Source organism: Amborella trichopoda, chromosome 5 (genome assembly GCF_054954075.1).
Source record: "Amborella trichopoda isolate Santa Cruz 75 chromosome 5, AtrichopodaSantaCruz75HAP2 v2.0, whole genome shotgun sequence".
Classification (NCBI taxonomy): Eukaryota; Viridiplantae; Streptophyta; class Magnoliopsida; order Amborellales; family Amborellaceae; genus Amborella; species Amborella trichopoda.
In genome coordinates this window covers 23,495,217-23,522,390 of record NC_142340.1, presented here as the reverse complement: position 1 = coordinate 23,522,390, position 27,174 = coordinate 23,495,217, and the positions used below count along the sequence as shown (strand labels likewise).

Below are 27,174 nucleotides of genomic sequence, written 5' to 3'. Positions count from 1 at the left end.
AGCTGATCCCTGGGTTTCCTAAAGTGCAAGCAACCATCAATATTGAGCATCATTGAGTGGTCAGATGTCTCGAAAGACTAGATTATGAAATCCTCGTAGGTCTGAAGATCAGGAGGGCCATCAAGTTTGCCTCAGAATCCTCCACTTAGAAATGCTCGAGGTGTTTACTTCCTTCAGCCCAATGATTTTTGGGGCCTTCTGTCTATTGAGGATGGCTTGTAAATTTGCTCCCCCCCGCCCCCTTCCCCCTGAGCACTCAAAAATATTGTTCTCTAGGAAAATGACCTAGATTGCAGCCATAGCTGAGGCTCTTCGAAGGATTAGGCCTGCTGAAGGGTAGGGGGAGAATACATGGCACAAATAAGTTCTTGGACAGTTTTAGGAATCTCCCATTACCAGTCAGAAGCTTGAAGCAGGAACCCCAGAATTATCTGGCCGCCGTACAATGCAGGAATAGATGAATAGAGGTCTTTTCTGCTGCCTCGCAGATGATGCATCTGTTTGACAGTTGTACTACCCTTTGCTGATCAACTGTATGTGCTCTTCTTGATGGCGCTAATGCTCAGGTTTGGGGAAGAAGGGAATTGGGAGTGATTGAAAGAGGAAACAGGAAACCTTCCTGACCCTATTGGTGACCAAATCACCCTGTTTTTACTACTTCTAGCCAGGGAGCTGTAGCGAACATGGAAACTCGGAACATGTGGATGTCTGTTCACACGTAAATGTGGATTGCTGTTCCCTGGGGAACTCCGGTCCTGCAGGCTGCGGTGGAGTAGTCTTCAGAGATGAACAAGGAAAGACCACAATGTCATTCTCAGGGTATTGTGGTCTCGACAGTGGGTGAAACCATCAAAAGGTTCCAATCTCTTGGAGCACAGGTACTGGGCTTATAGTTGAGGGAGACTCCTAAAATGTTGTCAGTTGGGCATCCAAAACTGCCCATTGTCCTTGGAGATTACAGTCCCTTTTTATTCTCTTTTTGTAGGCAGATAGAAGTGACCTTCCAACACATCTGGCAGGCAGCTAACGACGTTGCTGATTCTTTTACCCAAGGAAGGTGCAACAGGGAGGCAAAGTAGTAATGAGTAGCAGGTTTTTGGTTCCTTTTACTCATGGGAGGGCTCATCTCACACTTTTTTGGAACAATGAGAGTGTACATCCCACAGTTTATATAGGCCCAACTTTGTGATTCCTTACCCTGTAGTGAGCACTGGACCTGAGGGCTGCCATTTTCAACATTTATGTAACTCATGCATAATATAAATACAGTCGATGCTTTCAAAATAATAAAAGAAAAGAAAGCAGAGAAAAGAACAAAAGGGAGAGCAATATTGAGCTCCTGAATTACAGAATCGCTTACGTCCCTCCTAAAGGTTGGGTTCCATACTTTGACCTTCCTGCCCCCACAACACCCCCTGATACCTCATAAGATGCCTCCACTGAAGTATTTGGGCTGGAGGCTGCTTGCAAGGAGTTTGGCCATACTTTTCCAGCGAGGAATATCCAAAACACAAATCTTTCCAGAAATGATCTCTGTGATCCTTTATATATGACCCATCGTTTGAGCTATGTAAGGCATTCGAAAGCCCTTCTTAACACTTCATAACATTAAGTGGATAACCTTCTACAACATGTGCTTCAGAAAAGCCCCCCTACCGAATTGAGAGAGAATCTCAATGCCAATTGGGAGTGGCCTTTCTCCTGGCCTATTATAAATGTGCATGCCTTAGGGGGCGGTGTTTACAACTTCCATCTTCATTGCTGCCTTCTTGTTTCTTCTTTGATTGTTTGTTCATTTCTGTTTATCGAGTTCAGCATATGATGCTCACAATATTCCCCATGTGTGAATAGGGACTAAGGTGTCCTTTCGCCTGTTGTTGTCCTCTTTATTACATCTCTCTTTTTTCTCTAAATCCTCTTTGTTGTATGACTTGTATTATATATTATTTGATGCATACCATTCTTTTTAATTGAACATTATTGGGGTCTGATGTTTTTTGATGTGATCTATTTCTACTCACAAGTTGTCGTATTAATGACGATTATGGGATTGGATTTAAGATTGGAGACCTGTTCCATTTATCTATCATTTTTTTGTAACTGGTTACTCTTGACAATTGGAATGAGTTCACTTATCCATTCTTTCTTGGATTGGCATCTGGTCCTTCTATTGTGGAATATTTCATTTCCACTAAATAAGGGTTCTATTATGTTCGTTGATTTTAGCTTCTTGCACGAGACTCTTGTGTTTCACATAAAATGGTTTCTTTATTCTGACTTGCGTTACTCATCATGGCTAAACGGTTCAATAATAGTTATATTAAATCCATTCTTTTTTGGTTTAGGCATGAGATTCTTGTGTGGCACAGACTTGTTTACTTTTTGCATGTTTGATGGGTTCATTGTGGTAAATTCTGTTGCAGGAGGAAATGCGGTGCTTTTATATGCTTCCAAGTATCATGATGTTGACACTATGGTTAATGTTAGTGGGCGTTTTGATTTGCGTCAAGGAATTGAGGGTCGCTTAGGTAAAGGCTTCATGGAAAAGATCAAGAACAGCGAATTTATTGATGTCAAAGACAGGAATGGTAAGTGCTTGTTATCATGAAAGAGTCCTTGAGAAGGGAATTTCTTCATAGTATAAATGAGGTTTTAAATATACAGAAAATACATTCTTATATTTGCAAAAATTTATTTTGAAACTTCTCTCAATGTCCTACTTGAAGCATTATTGAACTACACTTGGATTCATAATTTGATTCATCTATGAAATCCATTTTTGATAATAAGGAAGTATGAGCAAATTTTGTCTGATAGATGATCGAATCATGAATAAAATCTTCAGAAGTCCAGTTTATTCATGTGTAAAAGAATACTCAATGCATTGACATGGTTAAAATTGCTTGTTTTCCAAGGTCAGACTTTTGAAGTTAAACTGAACCCAAGATAAGCATTCGACATTCTATATAAGGGCCAAACAGGCATTATAGGCAAATAAAATTGACTTGTGATGTTTTATAGAACGGCCAAACAGTTCTACAGCATCAGAAAATCAACTCACTAGTTTTCCCAAATTGGCATCTTAAAACTCCCAAGTTTTTTGGATATAATTTTTTTAAAGCTCTTTACTTCGTAAGTGTGCCCCATCTTGTGTAGATATTTAATTTATTTATTTCTTTCTTATTTTTTTTCTTAACGCTTCCCAAATGAATATGCCCTTATTTTTCTTTTGAAGAACCTCCATGTTCTGGCTATTATTTTTCACAATAGTTGCATGGGCATTCATCTATAACTTGTTTGATATACATTACGAGGAAATCAGATTCATTCACTTCTTTTACATTTATAAATTGATTCATTGTGATTGACAAACCATTTGATCAAGTCCTTGATTGCTTTTCTTGTTTAAACTTGTAGGGAAATTTGACTACCGTGTTACAGAAGAAAGCTTGATGGATCGCCTAAATACAGATATGGGTGTAGCTTTCTCCATGATTGCTAAACATTGCAGGTTCAATTCCAGTTCTTTCTTTGGCGCCCTTTTATGTATCCTATGTGGTTGTAATAGCATCATACAGTTTAGATTTGGTTTAGTTTTCGCATAACTGAATAAAAGATTTTTAACAAGATCAACACACACACATGGGCCAGAGAAGTCTCTCATCAAATACTTGGAGATTTTCTTCTTTTTATATGTAGAGAGAGAGAGAATATGAGTCCATGAGAGAGCGGGCGGCCTCACCTCGAACACTTCGGTCATCTTCTTTTTTAATTCTTATATGTATAACGAGAGCATATGGGTCCGTATGTGTGTCTAGGTATGTGTGTGACTGTGTGAAAGAGGGAGAGGCCACGTTTCAAACACTTGGATGTCATGTTGTTTTTCTTCTTCTCATACGATGAGAGAGGGCATATGGGCCTATGAGCAAGAGAGAAGGGTCTCAAGTAGTTAACCATTTTTATAGGCCTTAATTATATTTTTAATTTATAAAAGGGCTTCCACTTTTTTCTTCCCCCCTTTTTTTGGGCAGCACGTGGCGTACATGGGTTTGGGGGCTATAATGGCCCCCAAAGCCCTTTTCCCCGTTTGCATCGGAAAAAGGTACCTTTTTTCCTCTTAGCATAAGGCCTTTTTCCACCCTCGACTGAGTTGCATTGAGGCACCAGCACCGCCTAGGGTGCCTAGGAGCAAGATCGCCTAGACTGCCCAACTAGGGCAATGCCTCGGTGTTTTGAGAGCCTGGCTGGCAGCCAACTTTTTAGCCTATGAATGAGATTATTATGTGCTTATCCCCATAAATAAATTACCCATTTTCCAATACATAGAGATTAGCTTTCAAGATCAGGTTGCAAAATTCTCAGTTTACTAGTAAATCAATGAGTTTTATTCAGAGATTTGATTCCCTATGACCTGCAGTGGTATGAAGTTCACCACCAAAGTCACCACACTGGGTATCCTTTCCACGCCATAGGAGCTGTAATGGGTAAACTATCCAACGTAGGGAAAATTGGAAACTATGTTGAACATGAAGCAGGTATGTGGGCATATCTAGAATCATCTTAATCCACTTACGGCTGTAAATTGCATGAGTGGCAATTCTTCCACTTGAAACAGTGGCACTGCTAATCATATATTAGGGTTAGAAGTAGGACCTAGGCCGGACTATGCTGGTCTACATTGTTTTTTGTTATACGCATGTTTGACTCTACAGGATTTTGAATTAGAGTAAATTCGTTTAAAAACAGTATTAGGATGGGATGGATTTACAATATGATTGGTTCCGTTGGATCTACTAAGAACAAAGTAAATCTTTGATAGCATGTGGGGATGTGCTTGTTGATATGACCGAACAAAAAACAATGAGCTTTAAAAAACTTGAGGCAGAGAATGGCATTAGTGCTCGTGTCACATGTATCATAAAAATTTTAGACTAATAGGAAAGCAGAACTAGTAAAGATTCTTTACAATATAATCTTAAGTGTAATTCTGTTTGGTTCAATCATGATCTTTCATGTTTTATTCATTTTTTGAATCCCCATTTAATGCATGGGCATGATTGAAAAATCTTGTCCAGTGTCTGGACCATTCATGGCACAAAGGATGAAATTATTCCCGTGGAAGATGCTCTAGAGTTTGACAAGCTAATCTCGAACCATAAACTGCATATAATAGAAGGAGCGAACCATGTCTATTCCTCTCATCGGTCAGAATTAGCATCCACTGTAGTGGACTTCACAAAAGCTGGTTATCAACCAGAAAACCAGCAGTCAGAGCAAGTACCATCTTGTGCAAGAACAAGATTAATTTTGTCCAGAATTTAATGCAATTATAACCATGGGGATCGAATTACAGTGCAATTATAACTTGATGGAGTGTTTGATTATACAGGTTACAGATGTTAATGATCAACGAGAAGGTTAATCATTTATTGACAGCTTATCAGCTGGAATGAAAGTGTATAAACTACTTTTTCAAGTACATGTTGCTTGAATTGCCATTATCAAGACTGCAACAATTGTAGTTCCTCAGTAATACTGTTCACAGGTTTAAATGATATTTGTGTATTTATTGCAATGGGCAACTGTATCCTCTAAATGTTATAATAGGGTTGTAGTAAATCCAATGAGCGCAATTTTAAGCTCTTGACTTAATAGGGGAATGATCCTGTGTATGTGTACCAGTTGCTGAGACTTTTGCATCGTCCATCTTGAACTCTCTTCTTAAACTCTCTCATCTAAAGAAAGTCATTAATTGATTCAATTTTATTGATTTTCAACTAATTTTCTGTTTACTATAATGTCCTTCCCTTTCCCCATCAAATCTTTCCTTATCATTTTCCCCCTAACTCTGTCTATTGCTTTGATCCCTTTCTTCCCCTTTCTCTCTATTACTTTTCTCCTCTCTCTCTCTGGGATTAATAACGGAGGCAAGGCTAGAACGCCCGTTGGGAAAAGAAAGGGTAGGGTGAAGGCAGTGTTAAAAGCTTGTAAAGGTGAGGCATCAGCGGGTAGTATTGATTGCTAGGGTTTTGGAGGGATGATATGCTCAGAAGGATGGGATCTTCCAACTCCTCTATTTAGCTGCCTTGCCTTTTGTTGAAATTATCTTTCATCTAAAATATTGCCAATCTGGTGATTTGAGGTTTGCAGTTAAGAGGGCGGACACATATTGCAATAGTAAAGTGTACTCTCATATCTGGAGAGGATGTGGGGCAGTTGTTTTGGAGAGTTGGGTTGTTGAGAAATATAGTAAGGTGCATATCTATCTAGGAATAGGTAGGCTAGTATTGTCAAGCCTCATGACGAGGTTTCTAATTCCATTCTCACTAAAAGGTTGGGCTCAAATCCCTTGTAACTTATCATTTTTTTTAAAAAAGAGCTTGGTCTTAATTGGTTAAACGCGTGACTATTTGCAATGTTAAGTTCTAAGCTCAATTCCTACCTAGGGTAGGGGCCTCTCCCCACTAATTCATTGGAAAAAAAAAAGAAAAGAAAAAAGGGTCAGGTCAGAATATATCTTTTCCTATATTTATTAAATATTTTTTAATTCAAAAATATCGTCAATACTAATGATCTAGAAATATTTTCTAATCTTATATTATTTCCTTAAATCTATTAAGCAAAGAGAAATATTTCTATACTTCCTCTATAGTACAGAAGATCTATGTTTCCCTTACCTTCCAGCCATCCAATTTTGATCAAGAGAGCCACTCATCGTTTGATCTTTTAGATCTGACATCTCAAAATATTTTATTTTTAGTTTTTTCTTTATACAAATTGTATGAATATGACGTTTGGTACATGCCATCTTCTCATTGGGGCACACTTATAAAAAAATATTAAAAATAATTTTTAGATAAAATATAATGACCAAAATACCCTTTGAAACATTTTGTTTTGTTGAAAATATGTTTTTAATATTTTTTTTCTAGTGCGAGATTAATAGAGGATTGGACATACAAATTTGGTGTCAAAATAGTTTATAGAAAAAAAAAAAATAGTGTAGACGTAACATTGTGATTGGGGCAATCTTAGCCCTCCATTCCGAATGAAGGGTTGGATAAGGGAAAGTATACAAGTTTTATGCTGTAGGGGAAGCATAGAAAGCTTTCCCCTAAGTAAATCTACCTATTTTCTATGATATTGATTTCTAAAACATAGAGATTGATGTGCTCCTTTTTTTGGTGCTTAGAAATTCAAAATAGAAATTGCTTATTTATTTATATGCACAACCCGGGAAACAACGATGAAAATAAGTCCGAAGGACCACATGGTTCGAAATGAATCTATGTTTCATTTGAAAATTCGGGGTGAGTTACTATCTTTTTCTTTTTCTTTTCCTTTTTTCCTCTCAAAGAGAGAAGATGTTGACAAAGATCCCAATCTCTGTAGACTCAAAATTCATTGAGAGGGAGCAATATACATAAAATCATCCTGACTTTAAGCTCTTTTTGTATTAAATTTGCATTTGAATTTTTTAGTGACTTTTATATGTGTAATGTTGGTTTTTTAGTTTTTAGTATTTTATTTTATTTTTTTTGGGATTGTATATTAGAGACCATTTATCTTTAGTACAAGGAGGTCACAATTAATCCTAGCTATTAGATGTCCGATTGGATGGCTTGGGGTGTATCACGAAGTTCAAGAAATTTTTTGTTGGGCTTTGAGTATAGTCACAAGTACACTTACAACCAATTGATTTGAAATTTGATGGACAAAAATGGTTGTAACCTCCTTGTACTAAAAGTAAATGGTCTCTTTGTATACTTTTTCTTTTTTTCTTTTTGTGCTATTAGAAAATGTTTATGACCAGATTTTAGTTTAAAAATTATGATATTTGAATATATATTAAAGGTTACACTTAATTTCTATATAGATAGGATGTTGATTTTATACTTTTTCTAATTTTAATTAATAACTTTACACTTTCATAAATTAATTACAGCTAATTTTTTAACAAAATTTCTTGCTTTATCAACAAAGGTCGTGTACTAACTTTGTTTCGTTTAGAGCCCGTGTAAATAGGAAGAAATTAAGAATCTTAGAGATTTGAAATCCAAGAAAATCTATAGTTTTTCGTATCAAGGATTCTGGTCTTGGATTCCTCAAATCTCTTGTTTATGTAAACTATACAAAATTCATGGATTCCACACAATCATTTCCATGTCCAATGTTTGGTAACAAAATTTGATACAATCTCTCTATAAACTCTAAACTCAAAATTTGGGGTAGTCTCTCTTTTAAAATTGTGAGATAGTTTCTCTCTAAAATTTGATATGATTTGTCTATCTAAAACTTTAATATGCATTCTCTCCAAAACTTAAAATTTGAGATAGTTTTTCTCTCTAAAAATTTTGAGATAGTTTCTCTCTTTAAAAATTTAGGTATTTTTAGGTAGTTTCCATCTCTAAAATTTCATATAATTTCTATCTCAAAATTTTTAATATATTTTCTCTCTAAAACTTAAATTTGAGATAGTTTTTCTTTAAAGAATTGAGAAATTTCTATTTCTAAAAATTTTCTTATAGTTTCTCTTTCTAAAATTTATCATACGCTCTCTATAAAAGTTTAAGAATAATCTCTCTCTAAAAATTAATATTTCAGATAATTTATCTCTCTAAAATTTTTGAGATAATTTCTATCTCTAAAAATTTTCAAGTACTTTCTCTAAATCTTGATATGGTTTAACTATCTAAAAATTTTAAGTACTTTCTCTAAATTTGATATAGTTTCTCTCTCTAAAATTTTAAGATACTCTATCTCTAATACTTAAAAATTAAGATAGTTTCTCTTTAAAAAATTTGAGATAGTTTCTCTCTCTAAAAATTTTGAGATAGTTTTTCTAGATAAAGTTATTAGGTAGTTTCAATATCTGAATCTTGATATAGTTTCTATCTCTAAAATTTAAAGATACTTTCTCTCTTTGAAACTTAAAATTTGATATACTTTTTCTCTGAAAATTTTGAGATATTTATCTCTCTAAAAAATTTTAGGTAGTTTCTCTCTCTAAAATTTATGAAAACTTTGAGATATTTATCTCTCTAAAAATTTTTAGGTAGTTTCTATCTCTAAAATTTGATATTGTTTCTATCTCTAAAATTTTAATATACTTTCTCTTTCTAAAATTTAAGATTTGAAATTGTAGACACCCTATCGAAATTCTAGCTAAGGAAACTCTTAAAAACCTCGATTATGAGCTTGAAGGACTACAAAAACCCTAGTGAACCATCCGCAACCTAAACCTAATATAATATTGTCACAAAATTACCCAAAACTATCCCAAGTTTTTTGTTTTTTGGGTAAGCCAATGGGGGAGAAGGTCCCTCTACCCATTTTTCATTGATAATTAAAAAAAAGGTTACAACCCATGTCTTAACAACCCTGGAATAGGGCACTTGTGATAATTCATGGAGTAAAGCAAGATAAATGAAGTTTGGTAGACGAGAACGTCAAACAATGGCTTGTAGAGATGTAGTCCTCTTTACAAGAATATCAGCCCCCATGTTGGCCTTACGAAAAATGTGAGTGATAGACCATCCACGATTAGAAAGACATTGTCCACAATTTGCTGCAATTGTATACAACTTCCAAGGAGATTGACAGCTTTCATGAATTATATTAACGAGCAAGGCTGAATCACTTTCAATCTGAAGAGGAAAACACTTTAATTGAACTGCTACGATCAAACCCTCTTCAAGAATAGAGAATTCCATATAATTATTGAAAGTCCACTATGTTATTGGTGGACTTCAATATTGCGGAAGGGGGACTAAGAGTCTCCATGCCATTTTCATCATCCCTGCAATATTGAAGTCCACTATGTTACAGACTCTTAGTCCCCCTTCCGCATGAGGTAAACATATTGTTTTCCATTTAACAAGATGCACTCTTTTTTTCTTAATTACATCTACCCATAAAAAGTTCCTCTGCAACTGTTCAATCGTATTATAGGTTCGTTTTGCTAGAATAAATGAGAGAATTCAAAAAATAGATGAAGCAAATATAACTGATTTCAACAACTGAAGACACCCCATATAAGATAAAGTTAAAGCCTGCCATGAGCCTATCCTTCTAATAACTTTGCTAATCAAGCTATGACAGTGACGATACTTCAAATGACTATGAAATAAAGGTAACCCTAGATATCGCACTAGTAGGGTTCCTTCACCAAAACCAAGCTTCCTCAAAATTAAGGACTGATTACCCTGTGAAACCCAAAAAGAAAAATATATTTCCTTTTTACAATCTTAAGTTTCTGACCTGTAGTTGCCTCAAAGATAGAGAGCACTGATTTTATAGCAACAACAGTAGTAATATAAGAATCATAAAAAATCAAAGCATCATCTGCATAAAACAAATGTGACACTCCATAATCACATACCGAAAGAAAAGCCCTAGGAATCATGTCACGCTTGGTAGGATAGTCCAATTTCCTACTTAGAAAATCCATCACCAACATAAAGATGTAGGGAGATAAGGGATCCCTTTGTCTAAGACTTCTTTTTCCCATAAAATAACCCTTAGGGGATCCATTGTGCAACATAGAAAAAGAAGGAGAAGAAATATATATTGGACCTAGGAGATGAACATATCCGGAAATCCCAAAGCATTCATACGTGCAATAATAAATGACCAAGATACTCTATCATATGCACTACTCAAATCTAGCTACAAACACATTTTGGGCCTATTGGAGTTCTTGCATATATATATACAAGTTCATTTGTCATTACGATGTTATCTATAATAAGTCTACGTTTCAGAAAAGCAGTTTTTTAGGATCAATCAAATCATTGAGCACCACCCGTAAGGGATTAGAGATGATTGAACTAATGATTTTATATAGTACATTACATAATCCAATTGGGAAAAATCTTTCATAACAGTAGGGAACTTATTTTAGGAATGAGACAAATAAAGATAGAGTTGATTTGTTTGAGAAATTTACCTTTCTTGAAAAAATCATTGAGAGCTAGAAACAGATCCTTCTTGAGCACCTCCCACCCGAATTTATAGAATTCCACCGTGAAACCATCAGGTCCCAAAGCACTCTCACATTGCATTCCCCAAATACATTCCTTTATCTCCTTCATAGTAACATCCTCAACCAACTTCACCTTTTGATTAGGACTAAGCAAAGATGGGGGCAAAAATCGCTCAGTCATATGTGTATTAACATCACTTTTATGTACAAAGAAATCCCCAAAGAATCATATCATGTGATTGTCGATATCTGCTTCAGAAACCAAAGAGCTCCCATTTTGATTTTTGAGAGAAATAATCTGATCAGTTCTCCTCTAGATTACAGTAGATAGATGAAAAAACCTTGTATTGGAGTTCTATCCTTTAATTAGTTCCGTAGACTTTTGTGTCCAAATACTCTCTTCATCAACCAATGGTTGCTGTAAGATTTTAGTACAGTCCTTCTCCTCCACCATCAAAATTTCATTGGAATGATCAGTACACAGAGCATCATGCATAGCGGATAACTTCTCCCAAACTACTGAGATAGATTCACTTACCCGACCAAACACTTACTTATTCCAAACATGTAACGCCCCCTCATTCTTCTAATCTTTGTAAAACAGCGAAACATAGGTATGTCGCCCCACTCTGCCTCAAGGTTCTTTATTGGAAGAATAGTTGAAAAAGAAAACAGGTGGGAACGACAAGAGACTATTTGTTAATTTGACAGCTTTTCGATGCCGCCTTGAAAACTATCTCAAATAAATAAATAAATAAAAAGATTCTAGAAGATGATGATTCATGTAGTTAAAAGAAAGGTAACATAATGGTAGATGAGAGAGAATAAAAGCCGAGGAAGTAGAGGATCAAGGGAGAAAGAAAAATAAGCTTATAAGAGATAGAGGAAGAAAGAGTGTAATAAGAGAGAGGGGGAGAAAAGAGAATAGGAGAGAGAAGAGAGAAGAAGAGAGGAGGCGAGAGAGAGAGAACGAGGAAGAGAGTGAGCAAGGAAGAAAGAGAAAGAGAGAAAAAGAGAGGAGGAGAGAGAGAGTGAGGAAGAGAGAGCGAGAAGGAGAGAGAGTACGAGAGGAAGAGAGAGAGAGAGAAAAAAGAGAGTGAGGGATAGAAAGAGAGAGAGCGAGGAAGAAAGAGAGAGGCAGAGCGAGGAAGAGGGAGAGAGATAGAGAACGAGAAAGGGAGAGAGAAGAGAGAGAGTGAAGAAGAAAGAGAGAGTTAGGAAGAAAGAGAGAAAGAGCGAAGAATCGAAAAAGAGGAGAGAGAATGAGAAAGAAAGAGAGCAAGGAAAAGAGAGGGAGAGCAAGGAAGAGGAAGAGGAAGAGGGAGAGGAGAGAGGGAGAGAGATAAGAGAGATAGAGAATGAAAGAGAGGGAGAGAAGAGAGAGAAAGAGCGCGCGAGTGAGAGAGAGAGAGAGAAAAGAGAGATAAAGAGGGAGAGCGAGAACAAGAGAGAGGGAGAGAGATCGAAGGGAAGAAGAGAGGGGCCTGTGGCTAACGTAGGGAGAGAGAAAGAGAAAGAGAGGCAGGATGGCGAGAGAGAGGGAGAGAGCGAAGGAGAAAGAGAGGTAGGCTGGTGAGAGAGCGGGAGAGAGAGAAGGAGAAAGAGAGGCAGGCTGGCGGTTAAGCCCCGGTTAGGGATAGGGCAAGAGGAAGAGGGAGAGAGAGAGAGAGTGAGAGAAGAAGAAGAGAGAAGGAGTGGCAGGTCGGCAGCTAAGGGGCATGGGGTGAGAGAGAGAGAGGGAGGGAGAGAGAGAGAGAGAGAGGAGAAAGAGAGACGGGTTAACTATCGACCCGGTTGAGCATAGGAAGAGAGGGAGAGTGAGAAAAGAAGAAGAGAGAAAGAGAGGCAGGCCGCCGACCTAGTTGGCTGTGGGGAGAGAGAGAGAGTGCAAGAGAGAGAAGCGGAGCCGTAGGCCCGACTGGGTTGGAAGAGAGAGAAAAAAATAGAAAAGGAGAGGAGAGAAGCTGGACAGCGGCTTAGCTGTCGGCTCGATTGAGTCGAGGGAGAGAGAGAGGGAGAGAGAAGAAAGGGGGAGATGAAGAGAGAAGAAAAGAGAGAAGGGAAGAAAAAGAAATGAGAAGGGAGAGAAGGGAGAGGGGGAAGAGAGAGGAGAGAAGGGAATAAAAAGAGAGGAGAGAAAGAGAGAGAGAGAAAGATGGAGAGGAGGAGAAGATCGAGAAGAGAGAGCAAGAGAGGAGAGAGAAGAGGAGGGGAGAGGGAAAAGAAAGGGGACGAGAGAGAAAGGAAGAGGAGGAGAGAGAAAGAGAGGAGGGGTTACCTAGTTTGGCCCTTGAACCAGGCTAGGGGCTAGGTTGGGAGTGGGGAGTTCCATGTGGCAAATAAGTAGTTCTTGGTGGGGAGTGAGAAGTTCTAGGGGTAGTGGCTTGTAGAGAAAATTTTATCTCTCCTCTCTTTGAGGAAAAGGGTAGAGATAATTGCAAACCAAGGGAAACTCAAGCCAATTTCATTAATTTTGAACTTATGAACTTATGGTCTCATTAGCCTTTTGAACTTAGGGTTATAATGATTATGTAACATCCCCTTGAAACTAGAGTAGATGCTCAAAACAACCTAAATTGTTGAATATTACATTTTCATGACTTAAAATTAAATCCCGTTTTGGGGGCAAAATGACCATTTTGCTCCTACCCACAATGTTGGACATGACGAGATAGTCCCCGAAGTGGCCATGGGCTATCGTGATGATTCATGGAAGAATGGCTCGATTTGATGACTAGATCATCACTTTTTGAATTCGGGAAGTTGTCAAAATATGGATTCTGGTTGTCAGAAAATACCTCTTTTTGCAACCTCAAAATACAACTTTTTCAATCATTCATCATATATGATGTTTACTTCGGATTGACGCCCTCAACGTCACAGTCGCAACGGTCTCACTTTCAAATCGATTCGAGCTCGAGGTTTCGTGATATGACCATTTGATTGAGGCGATATCTTTCTTGCAAAAATCTGCAACGCATGAGTTTTCTTAAGAAACTTCTCTCTAGGATTTCTTCCATCCCGGGCCATGTCACAGGCCATATATCAAAATGTGCATGTCGACGAGATGAAAAGCCTCCTTAAATTTGGGCTTGATCTGATTTAAGATGGAGAATTTATGGCCTTTTGAAGGTGATACCGAAATCATAAGATACAGTTTCCATAAATGGAAACTAGTTCACCGAGGATGCATTAGAATATTATGTAACTTACCCTTTTTAGGTAAGTTTTACTCCATAAAGGTCCAGAATCGTCCAAATGAGCTGAAATTTGATATATGTAGGTTTTCGGACCTTCTGAATCCAATGGAAGTGATCTAGTGTTCATCTGAGGCTTTGGTGATAGGGTTGTAATTATAAGGTGTTTTTTTAACATGTTATGAGCCAAATTTGAAAACTGGTTTTGTGTCTGATCCATCCATGATCGAGGTCCATTCCCATAGGATTGAAGAGGGTCGTGAACACCATTGAATAACATTAGCGGAAATCCCCTTCAATAAGGATTTGACCATGTTCCATTGAAAGCCGAGAAACCCCTGCTATGACCGATCTTAACCCAGCCTCATTGATATCACAAATAGGAAACTCCTTGGAATAAAAAAAATAGTATTGCCTTCATGATTTCTGAGCAACCCCCCAAAACCTGCCTTATAGCTTGTCTAACACCGCCATCAAAGCTGAGCTTCAGCCAGCCACTAGGAGGAGGTATCCAAATGGAGGATTTGATGCATTTAACCTACATGTGGAAGAGAAGATCCCCCAAATTGGTGAAAAAAAGCTTCTTTGGGGTAGTCCTTGTAGCATCGAAAGTCCTGGGTCCATTGAAAACTCTCTTAAGAATGACATCCTTATCATATTTTATCCCCTAAAAAAATCCTATGATTTCTCTCTTTCCTAAAACCCTAAAGAATAGCAGCAATGAGAATGTGCCACAATTGAGTGCCTGATTTAGGGAAAGGTGAATTAAGCACTTGAGCAAAAAAACCTTGAATATGACTAAGAATTATTCACTGTCACTTTGACAAGCTTGAGAGAGAAATTCATAGGAAAGTTGCAAAAGGGAAATGCAAGAATAAATGGGGGCAATCCTCATCAGCTTGAAGACAAAGGAAAACACACATTAACTAGAAATTTACCCTTTTTCTTAATTGATCTCTCGTAAGCCCTCTTGCTTGCTCCAAAATCCATAAAAATGCTCTTAGCCTTATGGGGATCTTAATAGCCCAGACTTTTGTGTTTCTGTTACTTGCATAAAAAATCCTCATAATACAGAGAACTTACCAAAAAAATACCATTAGGATTAAGTTCCCAAACCAAAGAAATACGTCTGTGAGGAAAGAAACAAAAGGCATTAAGCGTTTAAAGCAAAGTAGTGTATTGATGTTCTATGACTTCGTAAACTCTTCTAATCATCAGTTTGACCTTCCATTCACAGTTGGAGCCTCCACCTTCTACCATATTTGATATCATAGCGTGTTTTGTAGTAGCCCATCGGCAAACTTTTGGAAATTGTATACAAAGGGGTAAATCACCTAACCGCTTACTAGTCCAAAATTTGGTTTTCACTCCATTCCCAACCTTCATCCTGTTGTAAACCAGAAAATGAGATTGCACAGAGTTAATCCTTTACACATCATTGAAGCTTATCAATCGGTGCTTAATTTATTAGAAATAAAATCATTGTCATCAGTTCCATATTTTGCAAAAGTGACTTCTTGCCATTGACTGCATGACTGTATAAAGACTCTCCACAACCATTTTTTTAGCAAGGCATCATTCATATGCCTGAGTTTCTGAATGCCTAAACCTCCCTCTTTCTTAGGTCTGCACACCTTCTCCCATCGGGCCAGATTATACTTTTGTGGTATCAGTGAACCACTCCAAATGAAGTTTGCATAAGAGATTCTAGCTTCTTGGTCACTAGTGCTGGTGCTCTAAACATGGGCAGAAAGTAAATTGATGTATTGGCTAAAGTGGAATTGATGAGAGTATTTCTACTCCTAAAAAAAAGACATCTACTCTTCCACTTATCAAGCTTATACTCAAATCTTTCCACTATAGGATCTCAAGCTGAAAGGGGAAGTCTACCATCTGCCATAGGAATACCAAGGTATTTTGAGGGAAGTTCTTCTACATCACAACCCAACCAAGCTGCCCAATTTTCCAAATCAATATAGTCACAAATAATTCCAATGAGTTTGGATTTGTGCAGATTGAATTTTGCGCCTGAGATGAGTTCATAACATTTGAGAAACAACCACAAGCTCTGCACCTATTCCAAGTGATAAGGAGCTATCATATGTATATTGCAGAGAGAAATAGGTTCTTCATACCCTTGAATCCTAAGCCCATCAAAGAAACCAGCCCTTAATGTTGAAGACATCCTAAGCCTGGAAGACTCCCCTACCAAAGTATAAAAGAAAGGTGATAAGATATCCCCTTGATGAAGGCCCCTCGTTGCTTTGAAATACTCACAAACTTTGCCATTGATAAGTACTGAGAATGAGCAGTGGAGAGGCACCCCTTAATCAAGTTTCTCCATATATCACCAAAATCCATGAGTCTCAAAGTATCATCCAGAAAATCCCATTCAACTTTATCACAAGCCTTTTCAAAGTCAATTTTATATGTTTTTACTTCCCTAAAATCTGGTGGAATGGATAACCTCTTGAGCAATAAGAATATTGTCAGTAATTTGTCGGTCTTTAATAAAAGTTGATTGGGGCCATTGGATCACTAGGGAATTGACCTTTTTTAAGCCTATTAGCTAAAACCTTTGCCAGAATCTTATAGCAATATGTCAAAAGACTAATTGGTCGTAGGTCTTGCAACACTTCCAAATTCTATTTTTCAGGGATCAGTGCAATGACAGAAAGCCATCTGAAAACCATTGGGTCCCGGTGCTTTATCTCTTGGGAGTGAAAAAACTGCATCCTTAATTTCCTCAAGAGAGAAGGGGATCACAAGATGTAATGCTTTGTCAATCAATTTTCTTAAAAGGAAAACCATCCAAAGAGAAAGGAAGTCTAGGCTGAGAAGTACGCTCGTTTAAAGAAATCAATAATAGTGCTTTTCTTATCTTCTCTATTGCCATCATTAACCCCTACTAGCTGAATACCTTCAATATTATTCGATCTCCTTCTGAAGTTAGAGGTGGCATGAAAATACTTAGTATTATTATCCCCTTCTTTGATTCATTTAGATCTAGATCTCTAGCACCAAAAGATTTCTTGAAATCTCAATTGTTCCTCCAATGAAGCTTCGAAAGTCTCTCTTTGACCTTTCTCCTCGACAGTTAGACCTCCATCCGATTGTTCCTTAATATTAAGATCTATAATTTGAAGCTCCAGAGATAAGATTATATCATTAATGGAACCAAATTTGTTGTAACCCCAATCTTTCAAACGGTGTATAGTATTTGCAACTTACGAGTAACGATATGTCCTCCCCATCCTTGAACTAAGATATTATGCCACACCTAAAGTACCTTGCATCTAATTGAAGAATCTTCTAGCCACATCTACTTAAAGCAAAAAGGTGAGGGCCCAAAAGCCCTTCCCACTAAATCACACAAGATAGACTTTGTAAAAACTTTCAGAAAAAAAGAGTCCCAAATATTAATGACAAGAATCCTATCTTTCTTTGACATTTGAGTATGTGTGGTAGAATTGTTGGACCATATATAAAAAGTACCATTTATATTGATATCCAAGAGTCCATTGGAGATAATGAAATTATAAAATTAGCCATTTTAAGCAGATTTCTGGTTCCTCCCTAAGCATTTCGAGGGGTATCTCATTTGGTTAAAATCACCTGTACCACACCAAGGTAAAGTGCTTGATGATAACAATCTAGAATTTTCATTCATTGCATTGGGGCAATATAAATTGTTCTAGATCCATGGGCTCGAAGACCAATATACAAAAAGTTGGCCGAAAGGCACCTACAAGAAGATAAAACTAAAGATCCATTCACAATAGAAGGATCCCAAACAACCAATGAACCTCTAGAGATAAGTAGAAAAAAGAAAGTCTATGGACCCACCATCCCAAAAACAGCATAAAAGAGCTAAGTTAGGGGAAGTAGTCTTTGTTTCCTAGAGGAACAAGATATGCGGCTGATGTAAAGCGATCAGCCGCTTCAAAGATCTTCTCCTCAAACCCTCCTTAATCCCGTAACATTCCAAGAGAGCACCTTCATGAGGACATATAGTCCTTCCCTCCCCTAGTGACCCCCGAAGGGCTAACAATAAAAGGGGCGAAAGAAAGCTTAGTAACGAAAGCCTGAGCCTCTTTTTTTAACATCGAGCGCACTCGTCTGGGACTATTTGCATTGACCCGTCCATCTCACCTCTTTCTAACGCCTCCTCGACGACTTTGAAGGTTCCCTTGAAATTAACTCCCATACTCTGTACCATATTTGCAGCCTTCTCCCTCACTACTCTTTGCTTCTCTACCTTGCTAGGAAGACAATTACGGGTACGAGGAAAGAGTTCTTTTGAAGAAGAACAAGAAGATTCAGTGACCACAATGGGCAGGATATATGGAGACTTAGCAACAAAGAGTGCTTTAGAGAGATCTTCAGGCTTAGCATCCATAGATGGAATTGAAACCAAAATATAGCCCATGTAAAACCTTTGTCCCACTGGGAGAATTTCATTGCTGCTGTCCCCTCAAGGAGTTCTTCAACCAAGGCTAGGTTCACAATCTCGATGGTTCATCTTGAGCCAATTCAGTAATGGTAATCCTTTGGTTAGCTATCTTAGCAGGCTTAAAACACGGGAAGCAACGTCTAGAATTGGAAAGGAAGACTAGAGAAGAGAGAATCAACCAAAGAGTTAGAGGGTCTAATGGTCGTCCTACCTCCCTCCAATCACTATATATAAGCACATTAGGCATACTAAAACGTACAAAGGGGAGGGACATACCTGTTGAAGGTGCCACCTCATAAGGGGAAGCAATCTTGGGCTGATGAGTTGTGACTGTCAGATCAATTGCTTTGAGAGGAGATGCAACAGTCACTGGTAGAGATGGAGGCATGCCCAAAATACCATCAAAGTGAAGGATAGGAGGTTCTGTTTTTATGATGCCACGTAAGGCCTGTGGCACCACCTTAGCCAACGAAATCTTAGGGTGAACATTTGGAGAAGGTATGTTCCGTCCCAATGTCATTCCTATCATGTGACCATTCTTTGAGATGGCCTCTCTCGCTGTCAATCCTAATGATTCACCAACTTCCCACTTACCATGAGGTTTGTAGTCATTAGATACTTCAATCAGAAAAGACTTTTCGATCGTCGACTTTTTTGGTGATTTTGCTTTCCTTGGTGGGACCATGCCATGTGTAGAAGCGTCCGATGAACAAATGTCTGGGCGGGAAACCTTCTCTTTCCAAACTTTCTTGGTTACCATTTTTGCTTTTCAAAAATTTCCATTGGTTGTTTTTCCTCTTTCTATTATTGGTGATCACTTGTCATTGTTCTTCCAAGCAAGCTGCTTTTTTCCCTTTTGAGGAAAACTCCTTTGCAAGAGCCACCGATGAAACAAAGCTTGGTGTATCAATGTGAGGAATCCCCGCAAACTCCTTGGCAAGGGTAACACGAAAGAATTCACCGATAAAACTTAAGTATCAAAGTCTATGATATAGAGGACTCTGAAGTGATTTGCACCTTAGCTCAGAGAATGCTATTATGTGGACCAGAGGTGGTAAACCAATCTCCATAAGCTTCTCACATTCAGCAATTATCGTCTTAAAGACATCCTTTGTCCATGCTTTGGATGGGGATACCTTTTATACGAAGCCAAGTCGCCATGACCTTGATGAATGATGGGTTAACCCGAGTTCCACCATTCAAGAGAAAGGAGGGCACGATGCATATGCCAAAATCTATGTTTCGTCACCGTGTTAAAGTCCTATTCACTCTGAAAGAGAATCAACAACTTGTTGCCCGGGAAGGTTCTGCTAAGGACGTTGCACCTCTAAGCCTTGGTCGCCCAGTACTCAAAACAACTTAAATCCTTAATCAAAGAACAAAAAGACTCCACCATCACTTTTTTCAGTTTAGCTAGCTAGTGAATCGAAGCTTGGGGCGCAATATCAATTATCTTGGGAGATGAGATAAGAGAGACCCTTTTGAAGAAGAAAAAGAGGCAACACCATTTGAGTCAAACCTACGTACCGAACCACCGAAAGAAGAACTTGATGAGTCCCCATAAACCCAAGAGCCTTGAGCATTGAATCTTATGGCTGAAAAAGCTTTGGATATAAAAGTAGAAGGCAAAGATGAAGCCCCAAAGATGCAAAAAGAAAAGTTAAGAAGAAAGAGAAGGCTAGGTAACAAAAGGTGAAAACACTGGAAAACAAGGTAATGGTAAAAGAAGCATGAAGGAAGAAAAGATTAAGAAAGGATGGTCGAGACAGAGAAACCAGAAGAAAGAGAAGGTTTAGAGAGGATGGTAGAGATAAACAAGCTGATTGTAGGGAAGGTGGCGGTCACACAACAAAGGCTCCATTATATTTCAACATATCTCTCTCTCTCTCCCTCTCCTCACACCGAGTTTCTCCTTTCCATTCCTCACGTACCCATCGCTCTCTCTTAAAAATAGAAACCTAATTTTTTCCCTTGATTTTCTCTTCTTCTCATTCTCTAATCTACTCGTCTCTCTCTCTCTCTCTCTCTCTCTCTCCAAATGGTTTTACTACATTGCAAATCCTCTTTACGTACTCTCTCTCTCTCACGTGTCTCTCACTTCTCTCTCTTAAAGATAAGGATTAGGCACCTAGGCTTTTTTAATTTGGAAGTTATGTGCCCTACATACACTTTAAAACATATTTTTCTTTTTATTCTGGAATAGGTTTGGATATTTATCTCTTTCTACTTGCCAAATTCCAATCTCTCTCTCTCTCTCTCTCTCTCTCTCTCTTTCTCTCTCTCTCTTCCATTAAAGGTGTGAATGTCTCCTACAGCTTCTATAGAATTAGGGTTCCTTCTTATTTTTGCGATACGTGTCTACTCCTTAACTTTAGCTTAATAATGTAGCGTGTGCATATGTGTATAAGGATTATATACAATGACAACATTAATCATTGATACAAGGAGCTTACAATTACTTATAACCATCCAATATGAAATTTGATAGCTTGGATGTGTCACAATTTTCGAGAAAATTTCTTTTGAACTTTGAACATGGTCAATACAATACATGTAGCTGCCAAATTTCACATCTAACGGCCAAGATTAATTATGACAATCTTGTACCTAAGATACATGGTTTCATTGTATACTTTTCCATATAATAGTACCATGCAATTGTATTACATGTGTTATTAATATGTTATGCATAAAGAAGCAATAAATGTTTAAAAGAAATTATGAAATCTAATTGTCAATACATGACCATAAAAAAATGCTAGTATTAAACAATGGTGAACATCATATAAGAAAAATGAAACTCAACAATCTATGTAGGCCCTTAATCATTTTTATAAACTATAGATCTTATCAAGTTATATGGCTTATATGAAGTTGTATAAAAAATAAAGAATAAATATGAAAAAATATACCTCTTTAGATTTAAGAGAAAATAATCTACAGATACAAAAAATAAATACATTCACTTTAAGATATGCCCACTTAAGCCTTAGAGAAATCTAGATAACCAAAAGAGAGAAGGATGTACTACCCTCATATATAGTGTGTTATCTTCTTTCTCAAGTTCAACTATATTTCATAATTCTATCTTCAAATAATAGAATGTTAGGTTTTATGTGGGTTTTGGATTATATAACATGATATAAATCTTTGAAATATAAGACAATATGTTTTAAGTATGACGGTAGTGCTGCTTTGAAAACCATAAAAATAAGAGAGGAAAAGCGATCTACGTAGCTTAAGATACAAATGACAAAAATCAACAATAAGATTAAACTATCTTAAGCTTGTTTTTTTTGGTTTTTTATGAATTAGTTATCAATATTACTTTATGTTTTTTAAATACCATTTTTAATGATTTCTTATGCTTTAAAGTTTCTTGATATCCAATCCTCTTATTTTTATTCCCTTTAATATTATTCGTAATTTTAATTCAATTAAATAAATTAGTTAGTCTTTTTTCAATATGATAATTTTTAAAATATTTATATTTTAAATGTTACATTTTTTTTTTTTTCAATTACAATTTGATTAATTTTTATTAATTATACTATTTTTAATCATTAATTTTATAATAATTAAATATTTCTTACTCTTTATGATGGGTTTTATATTTAAACGCTACCAACCCTTCTCTGATCTTGGGTTTGATCTTATACACCCTTCATCAATATTTATTAACAATGGTATCCGAGCGACCAGGTTCCATCTTCCCTATTTTTACTCTAAATTTTTTAACGATAGAGTTTATGTTATTTGTTTGTTACGATCTATGCCCAAATTTTGTGCATTAATCATGCCTCAAAATATCATATGTTGCTATCTTATCTTGGTTCACAGTGTTAATTAATTAAAGGATAAGTATATGTGCACTCCCTTTATATTGATCAATTTCAAATCACTTCTATCCCATTTTTTTTATGGGTTTGGTTTAGTGTTTGAATTTTAAGGGTGATTTGGCTCCGGTTACGGTTATGTTGTTTGTTTTATCTGATAAGTGGTGATATGGATATATTATACTATGTGATATGGGATTGACTACCTAATTTATTTATTTATTTTTGAGTAAACTAGTCCCATTCCCTGCAATTGAAGGGGGATTGACTACCTAATTTATTTATTTATTTTCGAGCAAACTAATCTCATTCCCTGCAATTGAAGGGAATTACACGAGAGAGAAAGTTGTTGCGTTCCCCAAGTGGTACCTATCACACCCCTTGGCTTGAGAGATACGTCCCTATCACGTGCCCCTTGGCTTGAGGGAGAGATTATCATGTGCCCCTTGGCCTGAGGGAGAGATTATCACATGCCCCTTGGCTTGACGGAGAGATTACTTGGGCGTGTGGCTTGAGAGATAGATTACTTATGTGCTTCGTAAAAAAAAAAAAAGAATCAATTTGAGAGAGAGAGAGGAAAAAATAGAGGTTATGAAGGGGGAGAGAGAGACACGGAGAGACTAAAGAGAAATTTCAGTGAGTACAACAAGATATAGATTGGGACTTGTAAAGAGAGAGAGAGAGAGAGAGAGAGAGAGAGAGAGTAGGGGCTTATGGTGACAGTAAAAAGTTATTTCTTATAAGAAAAGGTGAAAGGGACTCTTTACACTATAACATAGTGTATTTAAAACACACATGATCATAACCCAATTTTGTTTTGATGAAAGAGGACTTTCTTTTTATTCTTGTAACATAAAGTAAGGTCCTAATTGGATGTGCATATGAGCACCAAACAAAGCGGGGGTTTATATGTGCAGGTTGTTTGGTGCCAAGAATGGGATATATTAGAGATGGTGTCATCTTTCATAAAGGTGTTTTGCCTCCATTGCTACTAAGCCAACCTTGTGTGTCCAGGGCCCAATAAAACTATTGTACTACAATCATTTGACACCTCTAAGAGCCTTTATAAAAAGAAACAAAAAATTTCAAGCACACCACTCCTTCCTTGTAAACCATCTCATTAGTAATGAGATAAGAAAGTTACAACCTTGGAAGTCATTTTCACTTAAAGAGTCTTTGAACTTGTATTTGTTTTGAAGGACATCTTAGTGAGACATTGGAAGTGATAATTCACTCAATCAAGTGCAAGTTGTTGTGCTTAGGTTTCCATTTTATGATTACTAGTGTGACATTTATAAGGATCAGATCGTCATATGAGCTTTCATATGCTAAGTCATTGATGATCTTCATCGACAAAGTTCCTGTCTTTGAAAGGATGACAATTTCTTTGTTAATATATATATATATATATATATATATATATATATATATATATATATATATATATATATATATATATATATATATATGGAGAGGAATGGAGGGAACAAACTAACTTCTACTTCTTATAAGAAGAAGATGCCATCTCTTCTGATAACCTCTCATATGGAACATTCTGTTAATTGGAAGCTCACAATTGGTGAACCTCCGTGTACTTCTATTAAGAAAGATGTTCCCTGGATATCAAACTTCACTAAAGAAGGCCTAAATAAAAAGAATTCTAAGATACATTAAGGGAACAAAAGATCTAAAATTGTGTTTTCAAGCAGATAAGCTTGAAGTTATAAGATATTTAGATGCATATTTTATTGGGGATAAGGATGATAGTAAGTCCACCTCAAGAGAAGGAAATATTTGATCCATACTTGGCTCATTGCTAGGTGCGATTTAATGCAATTGGCTTTGCTTCATTTGACACTTATGGCTTTCTTAAAAGATTAGAAAGCAGTAAAAAGAATTCTACGATACATTAAGGGAACAAAACATCTAAAATTGTGTTTTCAAGCAGATAAGTTTGAAATTATAAGATATTTAGATGCATATTTTACTAGGGATAAGGATAATAGTAAGCCCACCTCAAGACATATTTTCCTCTTTGGAGGAGCAGTTGTTTCTTGGTCTAGCAAGAAACAAGGGTGTGTAGCTAGGTACACACAAGATGCTGAATACATTGAATGTAGCACTGCTTGTACTTTTGCGTTTGGATAAAGCGCTTCATAGATAACTTGAAGCTGCAAATAATCGACAGACCGATCCAAATATTTTGTGATAATCAAGCCACAATTAAATTAATTCAAAGTGAAGAAAATAGCTCCAAATGAAGACATATAGATATCCAATATCACTACATTTATGATGTAGTTGAGAAAGGTGAAGTAATTGTTAGTTACTTGCCCTCATCAGATATGATCGCTGATCCATTAACAAAAGGTCTAAGTGTTGAACTACTGTCTAAGCACACTAGTTTAATGAGACTTAAAAATATTTAAGTCGGTCAGTTTTCATGAGTGACAAATCCGCATTAGCATGAAAATCCTCATGATAGAAGTTTGTTATAAGAGGCATATTCGCAAAAATATGAGAAAAACCTTATGACAAGATATTTGTTTAAAGGTCATACTTAAAAATAAGAGTATGCATGTGACTTATTATGCTCGGTTGTCATAGCCAAGTGGGAGATGTTGACACGTATGGCTATGAGGCCTTACGTGTCTTAGCCTACAATGTAAGAATCTAATATATCCAACGGTCATATGGTCCAACGTTCATATGATCGTAACCCATCATTTTTCTCAGAGACCCATTAGAGATTAGGGAACGCTTTTCTCCCTATAAAATGGGAAGCCAGAGAGATGATGCGTATAATAAGAAAAAGGTGTACATCTCTCCAAAAGTGAAGGGATAGAAAATTCGAACTCTGCGATCATCAGTCTCACGATACCATCTTATATATGTTTCATCAATATTTACTAACAAAAGTCCCACATGGGCGATTAGACAAAACCAAGAAGGTAATTAGATTGATTGATACCTATTCCCAAATATCATATGAGAATATTGCATCCTGAAAATCAAATAAAGGAACATGTAAGATCACATGAACAATTGAAATATCAAAATCAAATAAACACTTTGAACAAATAAACGATTGAGAGAGAAAAAATAAATAAGCGATGAGAGAGAGAGATGTTCTAGGGGGCTTACATATTATCGTTTTATGCCCAAATTTTAGGATAAATAAGAGCTTACTTAGAATACAGATATGGGAAATAGAAAGATATTCGCATAAACATATCTCCCACATTCTAAACTCAATCCAATAGACTCTATCTATCGCTATCTCTATCTCTGATTAGGATATGGAAATAAAAAATGTAGTATGTTTAGATAAAGAATGATTTTGCCCAACTTTTAAGATAAATAAGAACTTATTTAGATTAGAGATATGGGAAATAGAAACATATTCACGTAGACCTATCTCCCACATTGTAAACTCGATCCAATAGACTCTATCTATCTCGATATAGAAATAAAAATTGTAGTATGTTTAGATAAGGAGTGATTTTGCCCAACCTTTAGGATAAATAGGAGTTTACTTAGATTAGAGATATGGAAAATAAAAACATATTCACATAGACCTTTCCCACATTCTAAACTCGATCCGATAGACTCTCTCTATCTCTAATTGAGATAGAAATAAAAAATATAACATATTTAGGGTCTGTTTGATAGCATGCTAATATCCTAATATTTCAGAATAATGTAAAATATTTCATGATCTTAATTATGTTAGTTTGTATGTCATGTTTGATAGGTTCAAACTATATCTGTTAATATCCAAGTAACTCCCAAATATCAAAATCCTTAATAATTCCATTATGAGTTGAATATTTGAAGTTTCAATTTCTCTGTTTAAAATTTTTACTTCTCTCTCATCCACTTAGTCTCTCTCACAACAGAGACAACACCTCTCTCTCTGGCATGTGAGCCTAGATGGAAGAAGGCTTGTCTAGCTCTGTTTTTCATGAGCCTTAGAAGACAAATTAATTTAGAGCAGGGCCATGTGAGCAAAAGAATCCACCATTGAAGAAACTACTTAGAGCTTGAATGGCTTTGAATGGCCCTGTCTCTCCTTCTTTGTACTTTTTGAGGAACTATTTCTCTCTCTCTCACTCTAAAAAAATGGAAGACACACTTTCGTGGCTTGTAGCTGCTGGAAAACTTCGCTACATGATTGACAGAGTAGTCGGAGTTTTGGAGACAAATAAACCGGAAGCAAAGACTGTCCTTTATCAGGCAAACATCAAGCAGCGAGTGATTGACCATTCGATGACTATGTTGTTTTGTTTGTTCTACTTGTTGAGTTGCTGATTTTTGTTATTTTGTTTCAATAGAAAGTAGATGAAGAATCGGTGTTTAGGTTTTTCAAATGGTATAAAAAAGAAAAGAGGGTAAAATGGCAGAAGACAACAAGTTGCTAGATGAGGTTTATAGGGAAGGGTTTTGGTTCGTAATCTTTCTAACAAATAATTCTTTTAAGAGGTACATACTATGGATTTCGACGATCAGAGAAAATACAATAAGACAGCCAAACATGCACAAAAAAAGCACATGTCAAGATATTGTAAAATCTAAATATATAAAATGGAAGGCAGTGCCTTTATTCAAATTTTTTAGATTTTGAATATGTAAATCCTGTTTTGTCAAATATACCTTTAGGCAAGAAAAATTGTTCCATGCAAGCCGGACCGCATTTCTACAATA

The 27,174-nt window shown here is 36.6% G+C and overlaps 1 protein-coding gene across 16 annotated transcripts in view; it reads left to right on the top strand.

The window, feature by feature from the left end:
• The window catches only part of LOC148782026 (uncharacterized), a 38,674-nt gene extending 33,022 nt beyond the window's left edge, over window positions 1-5,652 (top strand). For 12 of the 16 annotated variants that reach the window (XM_088867697.1, XM_088867689.1, XM_088867687.1 and 9 more), the window contains 3 exons: window positions 2,424-2,588; window positions 3,418-3,511; window positions 5,076-5,652. In XM_088867697.1, the coding sequence (XP_088723823.1) occupies window positions 2,474-2,588; window positions 3,418-3,511; window positions 5,076-5,322 (456 nt within the window). In that variant the 5' untranslated portion in view covers window positions 2,424-2,473 and the 3' untranslated portion in view covers window positions 5,323-5,652. Of the gene's footprint in view, window positions 1-2,423; window positions 2,589-3,417; window positions 3,512-4,417; window positions 4,592-5,075 lie in introns of those variants that run through there. The other 4 variants (XM_088867695.1, XM_088867696.1, XM_088867693.1 and 1 more) reach the window with 2 other exon arrangements.
• Window positions 5,653-27,174: the final 21,522 nt, after the last annotated feature.